The sequence below is a fragment of the Mirounga leonina genome, unplaced genomic scaffold (assembly GCF_011800145.1).
Source record: "Mirounga leonina isolate KUSES-001 unplaced genomic scaffold, KU_Mleo_1.0 Mir_115, whole genome shotgun sequence".
Lineage (NCBI taxonomy): Eukaryota > Metazoa > Chordata > Mammalia > Carnivora > Phocidae > Mirounga > Mirounga leonina.
The window spans coordinates 9859942-9886125 of record NW_023270268.1 but is presented as its reverse complement, the minus strand read 5'-3'; the positions used below and the strand labels follow the sequence as shown (position 1 = coordinate 9886125).

At 38.7% G+C, this 26184-nt stretch overlaps 1 protein-coding gene across 1 annotated transcript in view; it reads left to right on the top strand.

Annotated features, from left to right (window-relative positions):
• ULK4 (unc-51 like kinase 4) overlaps positions 1 to 26184 on the top strand; it is a 580245-nt gene that overhangs the window by 46730 nt on the left and 507331 nt on the right. The window contains exon 17 of the mRNA XM_034992636.1: positions 10474 to 10552. Coding sequence (XP_034848527.1) covers positions 10474 to 10552 — 79 coding nt within the window. The remainder of the gene's footprint in view (positions 1 to 10473; positions 10553 to 26184) is intronic.

Here is a 26184-nt window from a genome sequence, read left to right as displayed (position 1 = left end):
AAAAGGCGTCCTTTCCCCATTGAATGGCACCCTCGTTGATAATCTTTTGACCAGATATGTGAGGGTTTATTTAGTCTAAATATCAGTCTTCATGCCAGTCCCACAGTGTCTTGATTACCACAGCTTTGTAATAGTTAAGTTTTGCAGTCAGAAAGTGTGAGACCTCCAACTTTTTTCTCTTTTTCAAGATTGTTGCTTAGTTGGGGTCCCTTGGGAGTCATATAAAGTTTAGGAAGGATTTTCTGATTTTTGGTATAAGTTTGACAGTTGAATAAGGTAAAGTAAATGTTCATCATCAGTTTTTTAAATACAGTTTCTTTATTTGTGAGTTTTTTGCTCTGTTTCACCTCTTAGTTGATTGGATTTCATTTTTTTCAGTAGTTTTTCTTTTTTTTTTTTCCCTTTTCTTTTTTTCTTTTTTTATTAAAGATCTCTGAGTCTCTGCTTCTCTAGTTGTTACCTTCTCAAGACTTTCTCTCTGGTTTTAGGGTTTAGGCTTAGGGGGCTGACTGAGACCTTCTTTTGCCCTTGGGCTCGCTCACCCCTGTGCCATGCTTTGGAGTTTGCTCTCTCTGTTTGCACAGCTCTGGAAGACTTAAGGTTGACCTGTGTTTTTCTTCTTTATAGGTGACTAGTTTGATTGTTTTTCAGTGTCTGGATTTTTCTTTTTGTTCTGGGCCTGTGAAATTTTATTGGAATGTGTATTTCTTTTTACTAATTTGTTTTGGCAAATTAAGTCTAAGTGCTTCAGGCTTTCTTTAGCTTCCCTGTTTCCTTAGGATGTCTTCTGTGTTTCATCCTTTTTCTGCTCCTGAAAGTTCTATAGGATGGGTGTGGGATTTCCTGTCTCTCTCTTTTTTTTCTATTTTTTAAGATTTATTTATTTGAGAGAGAGAGAGAGAGAGAGCAGGAGGGACAGAGGGAGAGGGAGAGAGAATCTCAAGCAGACTCCACACTGAGCAGAGAGCCCAACACGAGGCTCGAATTCATGACCCTGAGATCATGACCTAAGCTGAAACCAAGAGTCAGATGCTTAACGGAGTGCGCCACCCAGGTGCCCCTCCTGTCTCTTGACTCTATTTTCTTTTGCTTTCTCACTCTTTTGTTGAGATATAATTTACATATCATAAAACTCATGTTTTTTGTTTGTCTGTATTGAGTTTATTTTTTAGAGCAGTTTTAAGCTACAGCAAAATTCAGAGGAAGGTACAGAGATTTCTCCTTTCCTTCCTGCCCCCACACAGGCTAGTCTCCCCTATTATCACCATCCCCCACTAGAGCAGTACTTTGATTAGAACTGATAAACCTACATTGGCACATTATAATCACCCACGGTTCATAGCTTACAGTACAGTTCACTCTTGGTTTTATATGTCCTTGGGTTCGGACAACTGTATACTGACCTGTATCATACAGAGTATTTTCATTGCCCTCAAAAATCTGTGCTCTGCCTATTCATCCCTCTGACAATCACTGAACTTTTACTTTCTCCATAGTTCCACCTTTTCCAGAATGCCCTACTGGGAATCCTACAATATTGGGATCCTACAATATTTAGCCTCAGATTGGCTTCTTTCACTTAGTAATATGCATTTAAGTTTCCTCCATCTCTTTTCATAGCTTGACAGCTCGTTTCTTTTTAGTGCCAAATATCTCCTTGTCTTCATGTACCACAGTTTATTCACATGCTGAAGTATACCCTGGTTGCTTCCAAGTTTAGCGTTTATGAATAAAGCTGCTGTAAACACCATGTGGACATATGCTTTCAACTCCTTTGGGTAAGTCCCAAGGAGTATGATTGCTGGATCGGGTGGTAAGAGTATGTTTAGTTTTGTAAGAAACTTCCAAACTGTCTTCCAAAGTGGCTGTACTATTTTGTATTCCCATCAACAATGAATGAGAGTTCCTGTTGCTCCATAGCCTTGATAACATTTGGTGTTGTCAGTGTTTTGGATTTTGGCCATTCTTATGCGGGTATAGTAATATATTGTTTTAATTTGCATTTCCCTGATGACATATGATGTGGAGTGTTTTCTCGTATTTTTATTTGCCATCTGTTTATCTTTTTTGCCGAGGTATCTGCTAAGATCTTTGGCTCACTTTTTCATTGGGTTGTGTTCTTATTGTTGAGTTTTAAGAGGTCTTTGTGCATTTTGAAAGACAGTCTTACATCAGGTATGCCTTTTGTAGATACCTTCTTCCAGTCTGTGGCTTGTCTTTTCATTCTCCTGATGTTATCTTTCACAGAATAGTTTTTATTTAAATAAAGTCCAGGTTATTATTTCTTTCATGGTCTGTGCCTTTGGTGGTTGTATCTAAAAAATCCTTGCCACACCTGAGGTTATGTAGGTTTTTTTTTTTTCCTATGTTACCTTCTAGCAGTTTTATACTTTGACATCTTAACATTTAGATCTTTGATCTGTTTTGAATTTTTGTAAAGTGAGTAAGATCTGTTTCCAGATTCATTTTTTTTTTTTTGCATGTATGCTAGCACCATTTGTTGAAAAGACCGTCTTTGCTCCATTGTATTGTCTTTGCTCCTTTGTCAAAGATCCTTTAAGTATATTTGTGTGAGTCTATTTCTTAGTTCTCTGTTCTGTTTCATTGACCTTTTTGTTTATTCTTAATACCACACTGTCTTGATGACTAACTTTATAGTGAACCTTGATGAAGTCTGGTGGCATCAGTCCTCCAACTTTGCTCTTCTTTGTCAATATTGTGTTGGCTATTTTGGATCTTCTACCTCTCCATATAAACCTTTAGAACCACTGTATCAATATTCATAAAATAACTTGCTGGGATTTTGTTTGGAATTCTATCGAATCTCAGAATCACACTGGGAGGAACTGACATCTGGACAATATTGAGTTGCCTTATCCAGGAATATGTAATAACCTCTGTATTTTCTTAGTTTTTTGATTTCATTAATCATAGTTTTGTAGTTTCTGATATAGTCCTGTATATATTTTGTTAGATTTATTCATAAGTATTTCATTTTGGGGTGTTAATGTAAATGGTGTCTTGTTTTTAATATCTCACTTGTTCATTGCTGGTATATAGGGAAGTGATTGACTTTTATATGTTAACCTTGTATCCTGCACCTTGCCATAATCACTACTTCCTGGAGGTTTTTTTTTTTGGGCAAGGGGGGAAGGGGAGTCAGTTCTTTAGGATTTTCTACAGATAGTTATGTCCTATGTGAACAAAGATAGCTTTATTTCTTCCCTCTCAATCTGTCTACCTTTTGTTTCTTTTTCTTGTCTTATTGCATTAGCTAGAGCTTTCAGTATGATATTGAAGAGTGGTGGTAAGAGGCAGCAGACTTGCCTTGTACCTGATCTTAGTGGGAAATTTTTGAGTTTTTCAGTATTAAGTAGGATATTGGTTGTAGGTTTTTTGTAGATAGTCTTTATCAAGTTGACGAAGTTCCCCGTCTATTTCTAGTTTACTAAGAGTTTTTATCATGAATGGGTCTTAGATTTTTGTCAAATGCTTTTTCCTCATGTATTGATATGATTCTGTGATTTTTTTTTTTCTTTTTATTTGTAGATGTGATGGAAATTCTTTTTTAAAAACTGTAAATTCAGTGGTTATTAGCATATTCACAAAGTTGTGCAACCGTCACCATTATCTAATTACAGAACATTTTCATCATCCAATGAAACCCCATATCCATTGCCCCTGTCCCTCAGGTCCCTGCAAACCACTAATCTATTTTCTGTTATAGATTTACCTATTTTGAATATTTCATATAAATGAAATATACAAAATTTATTTAATTCTTTATGTGGCCTCTTTCACTTAGCATACTGTTTTCAGGGTTTATCAATGCTGTAGTATGTATCAGTACTTCATTCTTTTTTTTTTTTTTTTTTTTAAAGATTTTATTTATTTATTTGAGACAGAGAGAATGAGAGAGAGAGCACATGAGAGGGGGGAGGGTCAGAGGGAGAAGCAGGCTCTCCGCCGAGCAGGGAGCCCGATGCGGGGATCGATCCGGGGACTCCAGGATCATGACCTGAGCCGAAGGCAGTCGCTTAACCAACTGAGCCACCCAGGCGCCCGAGTACTTCATTCTTTTTATGACTGGATAATGTTCTATTGTACAATAATATCATATTTTGTTTATCCATTCTTGATGAACACTTGGGTTGTTTCCAAATTTGGCTTTTATGAATGATGCTGCTGTGAACATTTGTGCACAAGGTTTTATGTGAATATGTTTTCATTTCTCTTGGATATATACATAGTAGTGGAATTGTTGGGTCATATAGTAATTCTTTGTTCAGCCTTTTGAAGAACTGCCAGACTTTGTGTTCTTCCCTGATTTTATCTTTGAGCTTTCAGGTTTGATATTTATCCCTGCTCATTTTATTCTTTTATTCTTTTTTTTTTAAAGATTTTATTTATTTATTTGACAGAGAGAGACACGGCGAGAGAGGGAACACAAGCAGGGGGAGTGGGAGAGGGAGAAGGAGAAGCAAGCTTCCTGCTGAGCAGGGAGCCCGATGCGGGGCTCGATCCCAGGACCCTGGGATCATGACCTGAGCCGAAGGCAGACGCCTAATGACTGAGCCACCCAGGCACCCCCCTGCTCATTTTATTCTTGAGGATCTCTATTTTAACAATCATATGAAACAATTTTTTTTCATTGTATTCTGATTCTTTAGCAGCCTGTATTGGTCTATAATGTATTTTTGAATTTGAGGACAGATTGTAGGATTATAAAAATTCTGTTTTGGAACAGAATTTAGGGTTATAAATATTATGACTAATATTTAGGGTTTAACAGTAGGATTATACAAGTTCTATTCTTATCTCCTTAGCCTGTGGGTCACTTCTTTTTCATCACGGTCTTGCTTTTTAGTGCTGTTAGTTCCTCAAATTCTTGGTGGTCTTTGGTACTTATTTATATTATGAATAAATGGTTAAATTGATCAGTATAGAAGTTGGCAATACAAATTTTCCCTATGCTTCTCTAAGTCTGTTTCTCCAGCAACTTCTTTAAAGTAAAGGGCGGGCATGTGAGTGGTGATGCCTGTTGGTTGACTTACATGTTGGGAGCCCAGCTGGCTAAAGAGCAGGTAGGCAGGCTGGAGGCCTACTCAAGAGTTGCCAGGATGGGTTTTTCTTTGGGATGGAGCTGGCTTTCCTCCACTAACCCTCTTTTCCACTCTAGTATCTGCTGTAGAGGACCACAGTCTCTGGTTCCCACATCCACATCTGTATCCAACCTTAGGGTAGATTGCTTACTATAGGAATAATTTTCCATTTTTATCCTGGAGGCCAGGACTGTAGGGTTTATTTTGTGTACCAAGGAGGGAGATGGCAAGGCAGCAGGACCTGGTTGGCCCACTTGTTCATTGTGTGGTTTTGTAATCTGGTGATCGTCCAATGGCTCATCTCATCTTTGCCTTCTGTTTTAGTTTACTCTGAGTCTCTGGGGGCTTCCTTGGGAAGATCTGTCTTTATCTGTGGTTCTTAGGGATTTCTTCTGTTCATTTTCTGTCAATATGATTTCCTCTATGCTTGTCATCTGGGATTTCCTCAAACATTTTGGTCTACTGTCAGCCCTTCTTTCTGTTTTCATTTATCATTTAATTATAAATTATGTTTTCTTTTAGCAGACTCTTGACAGAACAGAAAGGTGGGTGTCAGTGTCCAGTCTTCTATGTAAAGCAGAAAAACGTCTAAGTTTCAACTTGTGCTTTTGTGTTGATTGTGATTGTGCCTGGTGGACATTTTCAGTTTTCATTTGACACATAAGATATACAGAAGTGCTTCTGAATTTACAAATGTTTAGGTTTTTTGTTTTTTTTGCTTTATATTTGCTATTTCACTTTTATAACATATGTTCTATAGAATTTCAGCCTTTGAGGATTCTGTGCGTTTATCTTTGAGGTCTAATACGAAATCTTTTTTTTAAAATATATTTTATTTATTTATTTGAGAGAGAGAGAGAGAGAGCACAAGTGGGGAGGAGAGAGAGAAGCAGGCTCCCCGCAGAGCAGGGAGCCCGATGTGGAACTCGATCCCAGGACCCCGGGATCATGACCTGAGCCAAAGGCAGATGCTTAACTGACTGAGTCACCCAGGCGCCCAATACGAAATCATTTTTAAAAATGTTATTAATGTAGTAAGTGATGTGGTAATAGTAGCTAACCCATACAGCACATATTAGATGTCGGACAACATGGTAATTTCTTCACGTGGATTATCTCTTTTGATTCTTTGAACAACTTGAGGTACATATTGTATGTAGTCAATCCTATTTAACATAAAAGTAACCAGGCACATGAAGGATGAGTACCCCCCCTCCCCCCTTCCCCCCCTCTTTCCTCCCCTTCGTTGGGGGGACAAGGCTGGGCCCAGGACATTTCATTCCAGAGTAATAAATACTGCCCTGTCCCACCTCTCACTGAGTAAGTGTGGTCACTGTAGATTGTAGTAAGTTTGGTATATACTTCTGTTACTTTGACCTTGCTAGTTTTATTATGACTGCTTGTACACATGTATTCACTGTAGCCTCCTTGCTGTGCTTGGAAGAGAAGAAGGTTGAAGTTTCCCATTACTCTTGGGTGTTCTTTGTTACATGGTGTATAACAATACCCTTTGTAGGTTATATTACTTCTAGTTTACAAGGAATCTTTTTCTCATTTAGTGATGTTAGCCTTAAATTTTTTTTGAGATTTATATTGAAAACCCTGTTCACTTTTGTTTATCTTGTGCAGTCGTATATTCACTCCTTTCCTATTAATATGTTTAGTTACCTTATATTTGATGTCGATGTTCTATTCATTCAACAAACATTTATTGAGGGCCTTCTTGATGCAAGGGACTGTCTTGGTGTTGGCATTGGTGAGCAGTACCAAGCCTTGCATTCACGGCCTTCTAGGCTGGTGGGGGACACAGATAATAAACAAGTAAATACATGAAGAAGGAACTACATTTTAGATCTACTCTGTGTAATGTGGTAGCCACTAGCCATATGTGGTTATTAAATTTTTTTTTTTTAAAGATTTTATTTATTTATTTGACAGAGAGATAGCGAGAGCAGGAACACAAGCAGGGGGAGTGGGAGAGGGAGAAGCAGGCTTCCTGCCGAGCAGGGAGCCTGATGTGGGACTCGATCCCAGGACCCTGGGATCATGACCTAAGCCGAAGGCAGACGCTTAACGACTGAGCCACCCAGGCGCCCTGGTTATTAAAATTTAAATTTAAAAGTAATTCCAGGGTGCCTGGGTGGCTCAGTTGGTTAAGCGACTGCCTTCGGCTCAGGTCATGATCCCGGAGTCCCTGGATCGAGTCCCGCATCGGGCTCCCTGCTTGGCAGGGAGTCTGCTTCTCCCTCTGACCCTCCCCCCTCTCATGTGCTCTCTCTCTCTCAAAAAAAAAAAAAAAAAAAAAATCTTTAAAAAAAAAAAAAAAGTAATTCCACAAAAAATTAGTTCTTCACTTGTACCAGCTATATTTTAAGTGCTCAATAGTCACATGTAACCAATGGATACTCTTTTGAACAATGAAGATATGGAACATAATCTGTCCTTGCATGAAGATTATTTGCCAGTACAATTTTGGATAATGTGAATATGGGGACACTTCTGAGATACAGTGTAACGGGACACTAGGGGCATCCAAAGTGGTGGCATTTAAGAAGAAAGCGGATTATGAGAAGAAGTCCATTTTTTGATATATAGGATCACATCGTATATAGGATATAGTTGTATGTAAGTATTTGGTATAAACTGAAAAATGTTTTTATTACTTTAAATAGTTTATAACTTAACACACGATCTTAAAATTCTTAGTTTTATCTTTTGTTCTGATAGGATCGTTTCTGGCGAGGTTGGGGAAAATAGCATGTTGTAATACATTTTTCTTTTAGTTCTTTTAGTTATTTACTTTTGTAGATTGAAAAAACAGGTTAGTGTTTCGTAAGTACTTTGGGCTTGTCCTTGAACCAAGGTAAGTTTTTGCTTTGCATCCCCTTAATTCAGTAGTCAGTTTTTGATAATGTATTTTTATTTTTTTATGTTCAGTTAGCCAGTATATAGTACATCATTAGTTTTGATGTATTCAGTGATTCATTAGTTGCGTATAACACCCAGTTCTCATTGTAAAAAAATTTAGAAGTTAATCCATCTATCCCTTTTGGGGATATCCCACACATGTGGAAATTGAAGGATAATTGACTTGGCTGTGGTCACAAAATGGGTCAGTGGCAGAGCAGTGAGTAGATGCTTTTTCTTGTAACTTTTGGTCCAATGCCCTACCAAATCTTTTTCAAAATGATCACTTTTAAAGTATAATCTTTTTAAGACAGTCTCTTCAACACATGGTGTTGGGAAAACTGGGCAGCCACATGCCAAACAATGAAACTGGACCACTTTCTTACACCAAATACAAAAATAAGCTCAAAATGGATTAAGGGCTTAAATGTGAGACCTGAAACCATAACAATCCTAGAAGTGAGGACAGGCATTGATGTATCTGACATCAACCGTAGCAACATTTTTCTAGATATGTCACCTGAGGCAAGGGAAATAAAATAAAAAATAAACTATGGGGATTACATCAAAATAAAAGCTTCTGCATAGTGAAGGAAACAAAACTAAAAGGCAACCTATGGAATAGAAGATATTTGCAAATGACCTACCAATAAAATTTATATAACTCAACACCCAGAAAACAAATAATCCAAATAAATGGCAGAAGACATGGACAGACATTTCTCTGAAGAAGACATTGGGATGACCAACAGACACATGAAATGATGTTCAGCATCACTGATGATCAGGGAAATGCAAATCAGAACTAAGGAGATACCACCTCACACCTGTCAGAATGGCTAAAATCAACAAGAAACAAGTGCTGGTGAGGATGTGGAGAAAAGGGAACCCTCCGACACTGTTGGTGGGAATGCAAGCTGGTACAGCCACTCTGGAAAACAGTATGGAGGGTCCTCAAAATATTAAAAATAGAACTACCCTATGATCCAATAATTACACTACTATTTACCAGAGAATACAAAAACACTAATTCAAAGGGATACATGCACCCGTGTGTATTTTGCAGAATTATTTACAGTAGCCAAACTGTCGAAGCAGCCCAAGTGTCCATTGATAGATGAATGGATAAAGAAGACATAATGCAATACTATTCAGCCATAAAGAAGAATGGAATCTTGCCATTTGTGACAATATGGATGGAGCTAGAGTATAATGTTAAGCAAAATAAGTCAGCCAGAGAAAGACAAAAACCATATGATTTCACTCATATATGGAATTTAAGAAACAAACAAATCAAAAAACAGACTCTTAACTATAGAGAACAAACTGATGGTTACCAGAGAGGAGGTGGGTGGGGGGGATGGGTGAAATAGGTGGTGAGGATGAAGGAGTGTACTTGTGATGTGCACCGGGTGTTGTATGGAAGTGTTGAATCACTATATTGTACACCGGAAACTTATAAAACACTGCATGGTAAGTACACTGGAATTAAAATTTAAATAACAGTATAATGTTTTTTATTTAGAGACAGGATGCTAGTCATACAAATGCCTAGGACTTCTTTAATTTGTATATGTTAAGAGATTTGAATGGCTAATTCAAGAAGTGTTGAAATCCATAAGAATTATGTCTGTCCGTTAGAGTTCTGACAACATCAGCACTTTCCTGTGGTCCTTCTCGGAGTTGTTTCCCTCCATGGGTCCTGTGTAGTTTATTTTACTACTATTTTATTTATTTTAGAACCTGAAAAGCTAGAGACTCTCTGGCTGGTGTACACACTAATTAGTCCAGAGAACATGCAAGCATCAATATGAATACAGTGCTCAAAAAAAAAAAAAAAAAAAAGATACGGTTGTCATCAACTCACATGTCCAACTATTTTCTCCAGTTAAAAAAAACTTACGACTAAACTTTAACAAATCATCTGTAAATGATATTTAATAATTTATTGACCTTATTTTCTGTTGGATAATGATACAGAAACACCTCACTAAAACTAGTAGTTTTTGGAACAATATTTGTAAGATCTAGGATTGTAAAAATTTCTATAAAAGTGGATATATAAATATGTTTAACTGTTCTGATATTTTTTACCACTTATATATAAAATCCTTGGTCTACTAATAAGTAGGACATAACCTTTGCCAAATACTGCTGTACTCAGAAGTAAAAGGGTTAATTACGTTTTTTTCTCCTCTCTGGTTAAGGCCTTTCAAAAATTTTATTTTGTATTTTACTACGAAAGCCCACCTTGTTCAACTTGAGTCACTATTACAGACAGTCCTGCAGAGGGCATTGCTGTTCTTGTCTCTTCATGTACACAAGGGCCATATACGTGGAGGAGTGAATGCTCACCCCATTTTTATCTTATCTTAATGCTCATAATTGTGAAACATAACTAACTAGGGTTGGCTACTTGGGTCTCTAACTCTCCTCTTCAGAGCTTATTTTTCTCCATTTACAGACGGGCCAAGGTTGCTCGGGTGATTGGTTTACTGGCCTCGCACACAACTGAGCTCCAGGAAAATACACCTGTTACTGAGGTAATTCTCTTTTATGCCTGGAATGTTATGAATGACAAAAAAAGGTTGTTCCTGATTTGTAATTTAGAACACGCAGCTTTCATTGACCTTCACTTAAGTTTTCTTTGTGCAGTTGTGGCAATTATAAAATAACCTCAGTAGACCCTTAGGCGTAAACACAGCCACACATTTACAACCTATTCTGTTATTAAAGGTGATATGGTGGAGTTAAAAGGCTTGTGGGCTCTATTCATCATTATTTCAAGAATTTTTGGATAACCCTTATTTCATTACTAGTTTTCTTGTCGTCTACCCAACATTTTATTATACCTAATTTATTTCCTAGTTGAAACACAGCTCACAATTCTGATTAAAATCCTTTTCACCCTGAATTTAGTGTTTTCATCCTCACCAGTTGTCAGTTATTTCTGACAACAATGCCGGTATTTAATGGCCATGCATACTTGAAAGGTATTTTGAAATATCAGGCATTTATTTCAAGTACTGATACTGGGAAGTGTTTCTTTGTTAATTAGTAAATCTAAGTTCCATCAAGTGAATGCTACCATTGAACTGCCTTTTTGAGCATCCTTTATCCTTTGGACTAGGGGAGTGTCAAGCGTCGAAATAGGCGAAGAGAACCAAGGCTTTTAAGGGCAAGGGCAATAACTCTTGAAGGAAAGAGAAAGTGGGGAGAAGGAAGTGGGAAGAAGAGGGGATTTTTATAGAGCCAGAACCTGGTGGTGTGGTATTTGGGGCTTTAGGAGGAATTGTTTAGCCAAGTATTGTCCAATAGAACTTTCTGTAGCGATGGAAAATGTTCTGTAACTTTGCTGTCCAGTACCTCAGCCATTTGCTGGGATGGCATCCCAGTTAGCCCTGGTCTGAGTGGACATGAACGGACAGTTAATTTAAGGTCCCTGCATTTCCTTTGCTTTTAATTCCTTCCCTATTTCCTGGAAACTGTGAGATCTCTGCGGAGATCTACAGGAAATGTCCCTAAGTCTAACCTTTTTCTTGTTTTTATGGGACCAAGAAGAATGAATTGTGACCTATGCAACCCCTGATGGTACCCAACTTGGCTATCAGAGATGCATAAGTTTGATTTTTCTTTTTAAGACCAAGCAGATTAGGGTGGTATCACTAAGCAGAGAGGCTTTTAGCTCATAAGTGGGGGGCTTCTTCCGATGACTCAGAGGAAGAGTTTCCAGTGAAACAGAGTGGTACTGTAGGAGATGGAAGAGAAGTTAAAGAAAATTCTAAGACAAAGTCCTGACATTCTAGAGGGCATTCCTAGGTAATCAAAACAGGCAGTCAGTGCTCAGGAGCAGTGTGCCATGAAGAGTGAGCCCCTGAAGATGTAAAATATGACTGTTGAATTAAAAGGTTCAGTAGGTGCCATGATGAGTAGGGTGAATACTTTAGGAAGCTGAGTTAGTGGATTTGAAGATCAGCTGGATGAATTCTTTTAGGATTCAGAAGGAAAAGAGAAAGGTTAAAAATTATTAACTAAAAAAGAATGGAAGAGAGTTCCAGAAGATCTGTTCTGCTGTCCAGTATGGCAGACACTAGCCCAAAATGACTATTGGGCCTTTGAAAAGCAGGTAGTCTGAATTGAGATGAGCTGAATACCAGATTTTGAAGACTCAACAGGGGGGTGGGGGTGGGGGAAGCATCTCACCTGTAAATTTTTTATAGATTACATTTTCAAATGACAATGTTTTGGATATATTTGGATAAATACATTATTACAATTAATTTCACTTTTTATTTTTTGCTGTGGCTCCTGGAAAATTTTAAATTACCTTTGTGGCTTGAATTGTATTTCTATCGGACTTGTCTAAGATAAACATAATGGGATTTCAAGGAGAGATCAAAGCAAACATTCATGAAAGAAATAATAGAAGAAAATTTCACCCTGAGCTGAAGAAAGAATCAATCTTTAGATGAAAGGTTTCACCAAATGTCAGGCAAGATATTGAAAAAAGATGCACATTTAGACCTATCCTGGTGAAATTTGTAATTACAAAGAGAAAAAGAAAACCAAAATTCAGGTTATAAACAAACAAAAGCGAATTAGACTTGCATATAATTTATTTGTAACACTACAAGCTGAAGATATGGAAAACAATAAGAATAGAACAACACTTAAGGGATCGTGTGACCTTAAATTTCTCTGTGCAGCCATCTTATTGCCTGCTTGTGAGGACAAAAGGAAGACTTTTTCAGAAATTCAGAGACTCAGTCTTAATTTCACCAACATATAGCTGCCTATAACCAAATTTTCAGGTAGAGAAGAAGGACACATAAACAATGAATCCATTAACATTTAAATCCAAATAATAGCTGTTAATGTGATGTGTAACCTGGAAAAAAGGGATTCTTGAAAAAGAATGTATATACTGTGAAAAAAATAATGGTAGCATGGAAGTAAATTCTACATTGGTTTAGAAGATCTGGAAGGGGGAGAGAAGAGTAGGAAAGGACAAGACAAATCATTGTTGTTCTTTTACTAATTGAACATTTATTGAGTATCTCTTATGGGCATGGCAGTGTGTTATGTGCAGGAAAAGGAGAGCGTGTGAGGAAAGAGAGAGCGAGTGAGCAGAAATGTAGTGTTAGGTGGTGATAGATGCAATGAAAAAGATAAAAGTAGGCTAGTGGTGTTTGGGGAGGATGAGGTGGTGGTGGCGCCATTTTAGATGGGTTGGTCAGGGAAAGCCTTGGAGAGGAACATCCAAGCAGAGACCTGAAAGGGATCGGGGGAATGCTTCCCTCAGTTGGGGGAAGGGTGAACAGCAGGTGCAAAGGATTGGCGATGGAAGAGTGGTTGGCATGTTTCCACGAACAACACGGAGGTTATGTAGCTGGAACTGAGCGAGAGGGAGACTCAGGAGGACGACACAGGAGATGAAGTTAGTGAGGTAGCCAGGGGCTACGTCATCCCAAGCCTTGTCGTAAGCCCTGGTCAGAATTGGGACTTTATTCTGAATGAGATGGGAAGCGATTGGAGGAATTTGAGCAGAGGAGAGCCTCGATGTGGCTTATGTTTGAAGAGGATCACTGTGTTACAAGGACAGGGGCAAGATAGACTCAGAGACCACTTTAAGAAGAGCCTGTGGTAGTTCAGGTGAGGGGTGATGGTGGCTTGGACCAGGTTCGTAGTGGTAGATGCAGTAAAAAATGATTTTATTCTGGATATATGCTTTCTTTCTGGATAGATTTCAAAGTGTTGACAGATTGGCGGATTGCTGTGCTATTTGAAGGCAGACTTTAATAACTAGGTCTGGCCAATATAAGTTCTGAAATTAAATATGAAAAGTACTGAGGCATTAGAGAAATACAAATCAAAACCAAAATGAAATACCGAGAGAGTCACCAGATTGGCAAAAATGAAAAAGCCTCACAATCCTAAATGTTGGTGAAAGTACTGAGCAGAAGGAAGGCTTGTATGCTGCTGGTGGGACTGTAACTGGCCACAGCCACTCTGGACTGAGGACATCTTTACTCTGTAAGCCAGAATCCCCTACCTTGTAACCCAGTGTACCAAGTGACATGTTCAATAATGTATATTACCAGCATTATTTGTAACAGCCCTAAGTGTGAAATAACTGGTATACTTATCAACAGTAGAAAGGACAAAGTGTGTCACATTCACACAATGCAATGCTAAGTAGCATTGTGAATAATGAACCCCAGATTTGAGCAGCAAGCCTGAATGAGTCTCCTGGTCATGGGCCGTTGTCCTAGACATCAGTAGGGACATTTCCTGGGGAAAGATTGATCTACAGATTCAGAAATGTCCAGGGGCTATGAAGGTTCTTGTTCAGAGGGTCAGCTCCCTCTTGATGCTGGACATCATGAAGGAGAGGCGGATGTAGGTAGAAGTCATGGAAGGTGTGGAGGTGAGGGGTGCCTTGTCGCAGAATCTGGTGTCCCCCGTGGTGTCCTTGTGCTTGAGGCTCCATGTGGCTGTGACTGCAGATAGTATATTGTGCTGCTGTAGGAATTCCCGTGGGTTTGGGCAGAAGGCCTCTGCAGTAACTGGGGACCTGTCAGTCACCCCAAGTGATGTGTCAGCTCACCCCCCTGGCTCCATGCCTGTGGCTTGTCCCCCTGGCAATTGCTGTTGCTGCCGCCGCCGAGAGTGTTTGGTGGGGCAGTTCTGGAAGCGTCCTTGTCTCTGTGTGCACTCAGGTTGTTCATTAGCCTGTGCTTCCCTCCCTTCAGAGACTGGGTACCTCGTGTTCTCAAAATACTGCCCAACTCCTGTTGCTGTTCCTTATTAAACAATTGCATTCTCGATGCTGCCTCCACTGACAGGGGAGAGATGGGTGTTAATTCCTGAGGTTCTGGTGTCCTTCATTCATGTACTGTTCTTTTCTGGGTGTTTGCTGATGTTTTATTAATTTGAAATGAAACTTGGGAAAAATTATACTTATTAAAAAAATGCAGTAGTGTGTCATGTGTTATCTGGGAAACTTCTGAATTATGCATATTGTGAACTAAGTTCCTTTGGATAATGAGAAGTTCACAGAGTAACTTGAAATTGTGCTGGGTGCTCCTGATGATGCCATCTTCTCTTCTGTTACTTCTCACACTTTCTCATTCTTAATTCCGGCTGCGAGCAGTTGGTTGTGACAATTAAAGCAGCCACTAGAGGGCACTCAAACACTGGAAACAAAGTTTGACAAGTTTAAGAATTTCTTTTCACTTAAGAGGAAGCTGACTGAACAGGTATACTGTGTAGTGTTTCATCTTTTCCCTGGTTTTTGGAGTTTTTACTGCATGGCATATGGTTTTATTCCATTACCGATTATTACCATTTGAGATTAATGAACACCATGGCAGCCTATCCAGAAAAATGCAGTCATTTCAGGGGATTTGAGAACCGCATGGAGCGCATTGGTGAATCTTAGCTTCAGAGCTCTGGAGACCAGGTTTCTGTAACACTCATAATTGTGGGTGTTCATAGATATTTTTCAGTAAATCATGAATAAAATCTCAAGTGTGAGATATATCCTGATTTCCCCAGTAGGTTTACTACTGGTGGACCGCCCCCCGCCCCCGAATTGCGGTTGAAGATCTTATAGGCATTTTAAAGGTATAGAACCTTATTTTATTATTTATCTTTGTATCCCACAGTGCCTGGCCAGCAGAGCAATGAGTATTTTAGGCACTGAGTCAGCATTGAAGGACTTAATAAACGATTAAAAGAATAGTAGGGAAGTATGGCAGTATAATTTATTACGAAGAGAAGAGATGGAGAAAAAGCTATTTTGCTATCCTGGTGGTATAAATTAAGTCTGTTTCATCTAACTCTATCACCAGTGGCCACAGAAAAGAGCTGGTCGTGATCTCTTGTATGTATTTAGAAGCATTTATTCCATTCTTCTTTATTTTTTCTTTTTTTAAAGATTTTATTTATTCATGAGAGACAGAGAGACAGAGGCAGAGGAAGAAGCAGGCTCCCCACGGAGCAGGGAGCCCGATGCGGGACTCGATCCCAGGACCCTGGGATCATGACCTGAGCCGAAGGCAGACGCTTAATCGACTGAGCCACCCAGGCGTCCCTTCTTTATTTTTTCTAAAGAAGGAGATAGCCAGCTTCTTGAGCCTATCTTCCTAGATAACACACTTAGCACCCTGTAATGATTATGATTCTTATGTGTAATAATTTTTAAGAAATATTCCTGATATTCTGCTGCATAGATTATCTTAAGCATGCAATGGACATGTTTTAGGAAGTTGAATATAGGATCTAAAATTTAGAACTGGAAGGAAAACTAACAGACATTCTAATTCGATCTCTTCATTAAACATTTTTATTGTGGAAGATTTCAACATATATAAAAGTAGAGAGACAAGAATAAGGGGATACCACTCACTTCCCATAATCACTAGCACTTTGCCAATTTGTTTGTCAAAATCTTATCTCTCTCTTGTTCCCCCTCCTCTCCTTCCCCATCTCATTCCCTCTCCTTTCCCCACCTCCTTACGCCAGTATGTTTTAAAAAATCCCAGACATCATATTTAACTCATAAATATTTCAGTATATTTAACAGAAAAGAATTAAGAAAAAAACCAGTTATCACACCCAACAAAACCATTAGTGTTTTCTGAATATCCTCTAGTAACCTGTCAGTATTCAGACTTTTTCTTTCTTTTTTCTTTTTTTGAAGTAGTAATTAGTAAAGATTTATTGTGCACATACCAAAGAGTTTGTAAACTGGGAGCACTCAAAACATGGAATGAGGCTCAGAGGTATGCTGTTGTAAAGCAGATTTATATACTGTGAAGGCAGGGAGTGTTTATTCTTTACAGTGATTGGTTATAATGTTGGAATTCTCTTAAAGGGAATTGGTTAGCAGATACCTCCTATCGATTTTGGGGAACTGTTTATATTTCACTTATGATATCCAGAGGAAAAGCAAGAAGTGACCTAGATCAAGTTATCCTTGCTTGTTCTGCAAATAAGTTAAATTAAGCTTTGCTTGTATGACTAACTGGTTTTGTCTGCTGAGGGAGTTTTCAAGTCTGGTCTCTGTTTGATTTTAATAATTCCCTCTTTTTGGTTATGCTCTCAGCAGGCCAAAGAGTCCCATATTCACTGTTTTCCATTAGGAGTTGTCAGGCTGGAGGGCCACGTAGTTACTGTCTTCATCACTTATGTGGTGGTTGTTGATTTCATCCAGTTGCCTGATTTTTAAGGATGTCATTTGGTGTGCATGTGGCTGCCAATAGACATTTGAAACCCCGGCAAGCGTACAACCCAATAGGGAGGTTCATTTGATGACTATAAGAACAGTAGCCAAGGACTGAAAAATCCCCCAAAGCAGGGATTCCTAGAAGCCAAGGTTTAACAAGTTAAATGAGTCTATGGAAGAGGTGTCACTTATTTGATGAAAAAATTTTATCTGGTATTTAGGATCCCAAATCTAATTTGGGTAACAATTCCTGATTTGTCGATCTAGAAACAACATTTCACCGATGACAGGACATGTACCTCCTTGCTGAGCTGTCAGGGCATCAAGGACTCTCCCATTTTGGAGTACTGCTGGAGATAAACCATTTATTTCAGTTTGTACTGCTTGAGGAGCATTTAGGGTATCGTTAAAACTTTTTTCAATAATTGCAGAAAAATTAGTGAGCTTTTTCGAATTCATTAACTCCCAGTTGAAGAAAAAGCATTCTGACAAATGTATAGGAACTAGAGCTTTTTTGAATATTAGGATTTGGAAGTTCACAGGAAGCTCACCTATGAGGAGTCACTTTATGTACAAATGATCATATGTTTCAGCCTGGCTAGTATTGAAGGAGTCCTATTTAGTCATTTTGGGTGCAAGATATCCTAACCTAAAGCATCCAGACCATTTGGGTGGGAAACCTTCGTATATCTTATTACCACAGAGAATGACCAGTATTACTAAGAGACAGAGCTCAGGTGGATCCCAGAACCCACCAGTCCTAGGGGCAATGTGGACATCATAGTTATTCTTTGTCATGTAGGCATCGGCATGCACCCATCTTGAATTGCTGTGGTTTAAATGTGGGTAGGAACAAAAACATTCCTTTGAATTTGGTTTAGCAGCCCGTGTATTGTATTGATAAATGATTGGTTTCCTTTCCAATGGCCCCCTGAATAGTCATCTTTCGAGTAAGTGAAACTTATTTATCTTATGTAATGGGATTATGGAGACATTCTATTTACCTACAGAGTTTTCATTGAACTAGAACAGCTTCAGTAATTTCCTTGACAATGTAATTAAATGTTTCATTGTCATTACCTAATTTAAAATCTGTCATTATATATAGAAGTGCAGTCTCCTCCATCTGAGTCAAACTGGAGGGTTTGATTACAGAGTAAGCCTGGAACATGCCCCAAATCTGGTCTCATACCATTCAGGTTCTTTATGCACAGGGACAGGTTATCCAGCAATGAGGTTTCTAGTGGTTATGGACCATCTCTTGGGCTGTAAGGCTTCTTCTCAACCCCAGATTAATTGCTCCATGCTGTGAGTGGGGGCTGCGGGCTGAGCGGAGGTGTCCTGGCCTTTAGGGGTGGGAGGCTTGGGCTGGTGGTGCCCTGGGCTTCATGGTGGCTGGAGGACAGACTCTCCTTTGCTGCAGCCATGCTAGTTCCTCGCAGGGACCCGTGGGGTCACAGCCACTCTCCAGATTTTCCTGATGGTCCCATACATGTCATTTTGTAACTTTTCATTGAGCCGGGGTTGAAATAGGGTCTTGCACTGCACTTAGATAATGTAGACCCTTAAGTCTTTTAATTTCAAACATTTCCCTACTGTGTTTTAGTGCCATCTATTAAAGACAAATTGTCATTTGTTTTAGACAAAGCTGGAATGTCGGAGATTTTATTCCACCCTCTTGATGTCATTTCACATGGTCCTTAATCACTTACATTTCCTGTGAACTGTAGTTTTTGATGTATAGCCTTGATTAGACTCAAGTTCAGTTTTTTGGAGGGGGGATAGGAATTCTTCATAGTTGGTGCTGTGTATTTCCTGTTGCCTCACAGGGAGAGGCGGGGAATGTCTGGTTGCCTCACTGTGACTGATGTTAGGATCGCTTACTGGCTCCAGCTGTTATCAGCCTTATTGCGAAGTTGCCCATCGCTCTTTTACTTCATAGTTACTAGCATCCATTATGATCATTGCTTAGATGCCTTAGTCCATTAGGTTGCAAAAATGAAATTTTCTCATTCTTTTTTTTTTTTAATCCCTATACATTTTTTTTTTTAAGATTTTATTTATTTGAGAGGGAAAGTGAGACTGAACAGGGAGAGCTGCAGAGGGAGGGAGAAGCAGACCCCCGCCAAGCAGGGAGCCCAGTGTGGGGTTTGATCCCAGGACCCTGGGACCATGACTTGAGCCGAAGGCAGACGCTTAACTGACGAGCCACCCAGGCGCCCAACCTATAACTTTTTTGAAGAACAAATGATACTTGTATTTTTTGGCTGTATTCCTAGGTGTGTTTTATGTACATATGTGAAATTGTTTTTCCCTAGAGTTTTTCCATGTAACATTTATTCTGATTTTTTCTCATTATAAAAATAATATATGGCCTTCTAAGTATGGCGACATAGCTACTTAGATAATCTGAAAATACTTCAATAGCAAAAAAAAATTAGAAAAGCAGGATAAAATATAACAAAGAGACTTTAAAATACTTAGCTGAATGCACAAGAAAATAAAGGAAATTGTCAAGAGTCAGAAATAGGGAGAACTAAAATCTGAAATGGTAAGACCTTAAGGCTGTTTAGGGCAGGTGGGTTGGTCATTATTGCTATTAGAGTTTTGAGATTTCGTGTAATTTAAGAACAGAAGATTAAGCTTGAGGTTTCCCCGAAGCAGGCAGTTGGAAATAAGACCCTTGCCGGGCTACTCCTACTAGTAGAAGGGGCATTTGGAAGAGGGGAAATAAGGAAAGAGCGACAGCGCACCTGTCTACACAAGGAGATAACAGGGGAGTTTGTTGATTTTTTTATCTTTAACTCTAGAAAGGGAAAAACTGTCTCCCATATAAACTTGTCACTGCATGCGAGAGGGAGGGGCAGAGGAAGAGGGAGAAATTATTTTTTTTGTGGTGCTAGTCAATCTTTTTTATTAGGGTTTAAGAAATTATGATCAACTAGAATGAGTTACAGGTGCACATGGAACACACCTCAAACAGCAAACAGTGACCCTCCCTCCCTTTTTGTTCCCAACCCACAGAGCCCCTTCCTTCTACAGAATCGAAGTATTTTTTTCAGAGGGATCCTTGCATATACAAGCGTTAGATGTGTATTTTTTTAAAACTACAAGTTACATTATTTTAATCACACTGTGCAGCACTTTGTTTTTACTTGGAGAGAGAGAGCATTTGAAGCAGGCTCCATGCCCAGGGTAGAGCCTGATGCGGGGCTCAATCTCATGACCCTAACCTCATGACCTGAGCCGAAACCAAGAGTTGGATGCTTACCTGAGCCACCCAGGTGCCCCTGTAACCAGTTTTTTGAGTTTCATCATGTTTGGGGTATAAATTTATACTTCTTCCAAACTGAAAAATTAACATAAAAATCAGGGGGTAGAGTTTCGGTTCTGGTAATGGTCGAGAAGCTATATTGTGTTAGCCATACTGTCCATACAATAACGAATCTGGACAGAATATAACAGAAGTGCATAGAAGCTGAAGAGGACACACTATTTAAAGGAGGCAGGCAGGCTGTGAGAGATGTACTTTTAATTGGCTTATCCCCTGCAGGAGATCTGATTCATGCCAGGGAACAGAGCCCAGGTATAACACAACAGTCTTGCTGGGCCAAGGAATTGTGGTTGGAACTTGGCACCGCTAGGCAGGGTAGAAAAGGAGTGGGGGGAAATCTTCAAGAGCAAAGCCACAAAATATGTGCACCAGTTCCTCTGCAGTCCTTGGCTAACTTGGAAGCTGTGCGTGTGCTGAATGATACTGCATGGAAACAGGCAGAAAGTGGCAGCTGGGAGGTTGAAGAGTTGAGCAGAAATTTTCAGCAGTTGCCCAGTGCTGGGGAGATAGACTTTGGGGGTCAAGTCCCACGAAGTTAAGAGGGGCTTGATAAACACCGTGGACTTTCCATTGAAATTCCAGGAGGGCTATACTTTAGATCTAAGAACCATGCCTGGGGAGTATAGGAAAACCAAGCCTTCATAGGATGGAGGTGATTGGCCAGTATTTTAACTGCTTGACAACAAAACACTTTCTTTATAGGAAACTAAGATTATCCACAGTATTCAGAGGAGAAACTCTTTGGTACCCTCTGAGATTTCTTATACTTAATGCCAAGAGCATGATCCATAAAAAAAAATCAGTAAATTGGATTTCATCAAAATGAGAAACTTTCGCTCTGGCAAAGACCCCGTTAAGATGATGAAAAGACAAACTACACATGGGAGGAAATATTTGCAAACTACATCTCGGACAAAGGACTCATATTTATAATAGTAAAGAACTCTCAAAACTCAACAGTAAACAAATGAACAAAAAAATTAGAAAATGAGGAAAAGACACGAGAGACATTTCACCAAAGAGGATATATGGCAAATAAGCACATGAAAAGATATTTAGCATTATTCATTAGAGAAAAGCAAACTAAGATTTCATCTACACGTGTATTAAAACAATTAACATAATCATGACAATACCAAGTGCAGGCAAAGATGCTGAGAACTGGATCTTTTTACATTGCTGGTGGGAATGGAAAATGGTACGTCCACTCTAGAAGACATTTTGGCAGTTTTGTAAAAAATGAAACCTACGTTTGCCATATGACTCAACAGTTTTGCTCCTGGACTCTCTTTCAGAGAAATGAAATCCTATGTTCATACAAAAGACTGTGTTTGACTGTTCGAACCAGCTTTATCATAGCCAAAACCTGAAAATACTACAATATCCTTCAACTTGTGAGTCATTATACAAACCTTGGTACATCTTTACCATGGAATAGTACTTCACAGTAAAGTGGAAGGAACTATTTATAATAATTTGGGTGGTATCAGCAAGGGTGTTGTGCTGAGTGAAAGGTCAGTTTATATATTATTCTTGAAATGACAAAATCATAGAACTAGAAAACAGACCAGTGGTTGCTAGGGGTTAGGGATACGGAGAGAAGAGTGTGAGTTTTACTGTAAAGGCATAGCTAGATCTTGGTGATAATGGATTAGTTCTGTATTATGATTGCGATGGTGGTTACAAGAATCTGCGCATTGTGATAAAATGAAGTAGAACTATACGTACATATTGTACCAATGCCAAATGTTTGGTTTTTGATAATGTACTATAATTGTGTAGGATATTAATCATTGTGGGAAACTGGAGGAAGAGAATATGGGATCTCTCTGTACTACTTTCTGCGGCTCCCTGTGAGTTTATGATTAAGAAAAAGTACTTTATTGGGGCGCCTGGGTGGCTCAGTTGGTTAAGCGACTGCCTTCGGCTCAGGTCATGATCCTGGAGTCCCGGGATCGAGTCCCGCATTGGGCTCCCTGCTCGGCGGGGAGTCTGCTTCTCCCTCTGACCCTCCCCCCTCTCATGTGCTCTCTCTCTCTCTCTCTCTCTCACTCAAATAAATGAATAAATAAAATCTTTAAAAAAAAAGTACTTTATTTTCCAACATATTTACCTCTATAGTATTTTTTTTTTTTCTTTTTTTAGAGGGGGTGGTAGCGGTAGAGGGAGAGAGAGAATCTTAAGCAGTCTCCACGCTTAGTGTGGAGCCCGACTCGGGCTTCGATCTCACGACCCTGAGATCATGGCCTGAGCCAAAATCAAGAGTTGGACTCTTAAATGACTTAGCCATCCAGATGCCCCGCTCTATAGTATTCTTTATTCTTATAAACCCAGGTTTTTGTATCTAGGCCCATTTCCCTTTAGCCTGAAAGATTTACTTTAACATTTTGTGTTAAAATCTCTGTTTGGAAATGAATTTGCCCATTTTCTCTTTATTTCTTTGTTTTTGAGAATCTTTTTTTAGATACAGAATTCTGAGATAACTTTTTTTCTTTCAACACTCTAAAAATATTGTTCTAGCATCTTATGGCATTGATGTTTTTTGATAAGAAGTCAGCATTCACTCATGTGATTGTTCCCCCAGAATGAAATATATAGTATTTCTCTAATTGCTTTCAAGATTTTTCTCTTTAGTTTTGATTTTCAGCAGTTTGAGTATGATATGCCTAGTGTCCTCTTTGTATATCTTGGTCCATGTTCAACAAGATTCTTGTTGAAATATCAAATATTTCTTCTGTCTCTTTTTTTTTTTTTAAAGATTTTATTTATTTATTTGACAGAGAGAGACACAGCGAGAGAGGGAACACAAGCATGGGGAGTAGGAGAGGGAGAAGGAGGCTTCCCGCTGAGCAGGAAGCCCGATGCAGGGCTCGATCCCAGGACCCTGGGATCATGACCTGAGCTGAAGGCAGACGCTTAATGACTGAGCCACCCAGGAGCCCCATCTTCTGTCTCTATTTTTTATGTCTTTTATGTTCATATTGTTTGTGTTGTACTGTTTATGAAATAGTGTAATGTTGATTTAAGGGGAATTGTGATAACTTACAGATGCTCTTATAATCTGCAGAATATCTAGTAAAAAATTAAACAGCTATGCCTAAATAGACAATAGAGGAGATTAAATAGAATACTAAATGCTCAATTCAGAAGAAGTCAGGAAAGAAGGAAGAAAGATCCAATGGGACGAAGAGAAAGCAAATAGCAAGATGATAGACTTAAACTTCACACATTAAGCCACTGACATTGAATGTAATTACTAAATAGTCTATTCAAAAGGGGAGAGATTGTCACACTGGATCAAGGAGAGAAACCTAGCTATGTACAGTTTATATGAGGCCTACTAAAGATAAGCTAAAAAACATAGGAAAATATATACCATGGATACATTAATAACAAGAAAGCTTGTGTGGATATATTAATAACAAAGTAGACATTAAGGAAGTATTGCCAGAGATGAAGAGGAGTATTTTATAATGAGAGTTTCAGTTCGGGGCACCAGGGTGGCTCAGTTGGTTAAGCGTCTGACTCTTGGTTTTGGCTCAGGTTGTGATCTCAGGGTCATGGAATTGAGCCCTGTTGGGCTCTGCACGCAGCATGGAGTCTGTTTGAGATTCTTTCCCTCTCCCTCTCCCTCTGCCCCTGCTCCTTCCCGTGCTCTTGTTCTCACTCTTGCTCTCTCAAATAAATACATAAAATCTTTAAAAAAAAAAAAAAGTTTCAACTCATTAGGAAGGTATTAACAATCCTTAATTTGTACATATCAACGAATAGCACTTTAAAATAGATGAAGGAACATTTGCTAGAACTACGAGTAGAAGTAGACAAATTCATTATAATTGTTAGATATGTTTTAAACAAGGAGACAAAGTTGGGACATAAAAGATTTGAATGATACAAATGAAACCAAACTAGTTGCCATTCATGGAACACTAACTCCAGCAACTGTAAAACACATTCATTTTAAGTGCACACTGAATATCCACTAAGACATTTTCAGCCACAAAACATATTTTAAAGGATTAAAATAAATGGAATTAATGACATTAATTAAAATTTAGAATAAATTATCTGACTACAGTGGAATTAAATTAGACTTAGATATCAAGAGGAAATCTGGGAAATCCCCCAAATGTTTGGAAATTGAAATACTTTTTTTTTTTTCAAGATTTTTATTTATTTATTTGACAGAGACACAGCGAGAAAGGGAACACAAGCACGGGGAGTGGGAGAGGGAGAAGCAGCCTTCCCGCTGAGCAGGGAGCCCGATGCGGGGCTTGATCCCAGGACCCTGGGATCATGACCTGAGCCGAAGACAGACGCTTAACCATCTGAGCCACCCAGTCTCTCCTGGAAATTGAAATACTTCTAAATAACTCATGTGCCAATGAAGAATGCTCAAGAGGCTTTAAATATTTTAAACTAAATGATAATGAACACCTAATACAGCAAAATTTTTGTCACGTGCTAAAGTGGGACTAAGAGGGAAATAGCTATAGCTTGAAATGCCCATTTGTTAGAACAGGAGTTCTGAAGACTCCTCTGACTGGATCAGAATTACATGGGAGGTTTGTTCAAATGCAGATTGTTGGACATCACCTCCGGAGCTTCTCATTCAGTAGGTCTGGAGTAGGGCATAATAATTGGCATTTCTAATACAATTATTATGTGATTTTTGATGCTCCTGGTTCAGGCACTATACTTTCAGAACCCCACTATATTAGAAAGTAAGTCTGTTTTAAGTTCCAATTTAAGGAACTAGAAAAAGGAGAGCAAAATAAATCCAATGCAATTAAAATAAAGGTATAAAAATAAGAGGCAAAGTCAATGAATTGGAAAAGTAGCAATAGATAAAAAACAGTGAAACCAATAGTTCATACTTTGGTATCTTAAAATTATTGAACTTCTAGCCAGATTGATCAAAAGAAAAAAAAAATCAAAGTCACCATTGTCAGGACTAAAAGGGAGATAGCAGTATAAATTCAACATCCATTAAGGGGTACTAACTTTAGGCCTACATACTTGACAGTTTAAATGAAATGGACAAGTTGCCTGAATGACCCAACTTTCTGGAATTGACTGAAGAAGAACAATTTGGAGAGCCCCATGTCTGTTAATATATTATTAAAAACCTTCCCTCCAAAATATCTCTGGGCTAGATGACTTCTGGTGAATTCAATCCCCCTATGTATGGTAGTATATACATATGTAGTAGTATATACATTAATATATATATTTATTTACATTTATTTTCATTCAACCTGATTTACTTAGCTTTATGAGAAAGTACAAGACAGGCAACATAGCATGAATGATAATAGCATGGTAGAGGTCTCAGGATGTAGGTGTAACTAGTGATGATCCAAGTCACTTTGCAGTTGGGAAGCATGTGGTTGAAAGAGATGAGGCTGGATGGGCATAGAACAAATCCTTTTCGGGAAATCATAATCTCCAAAGTTAAGATTGTTTTCTTATTACTGAACTTTGCTATCTGTCTTCCTATCATCCATCCATTTACCAATTCTCACTCCTTAGTGATCTGTCTGTATATCTAAATATCTGTATCTGAGAGTACTTTATATATTCTGGATATAAGTCCTTTATCAGATATGTGG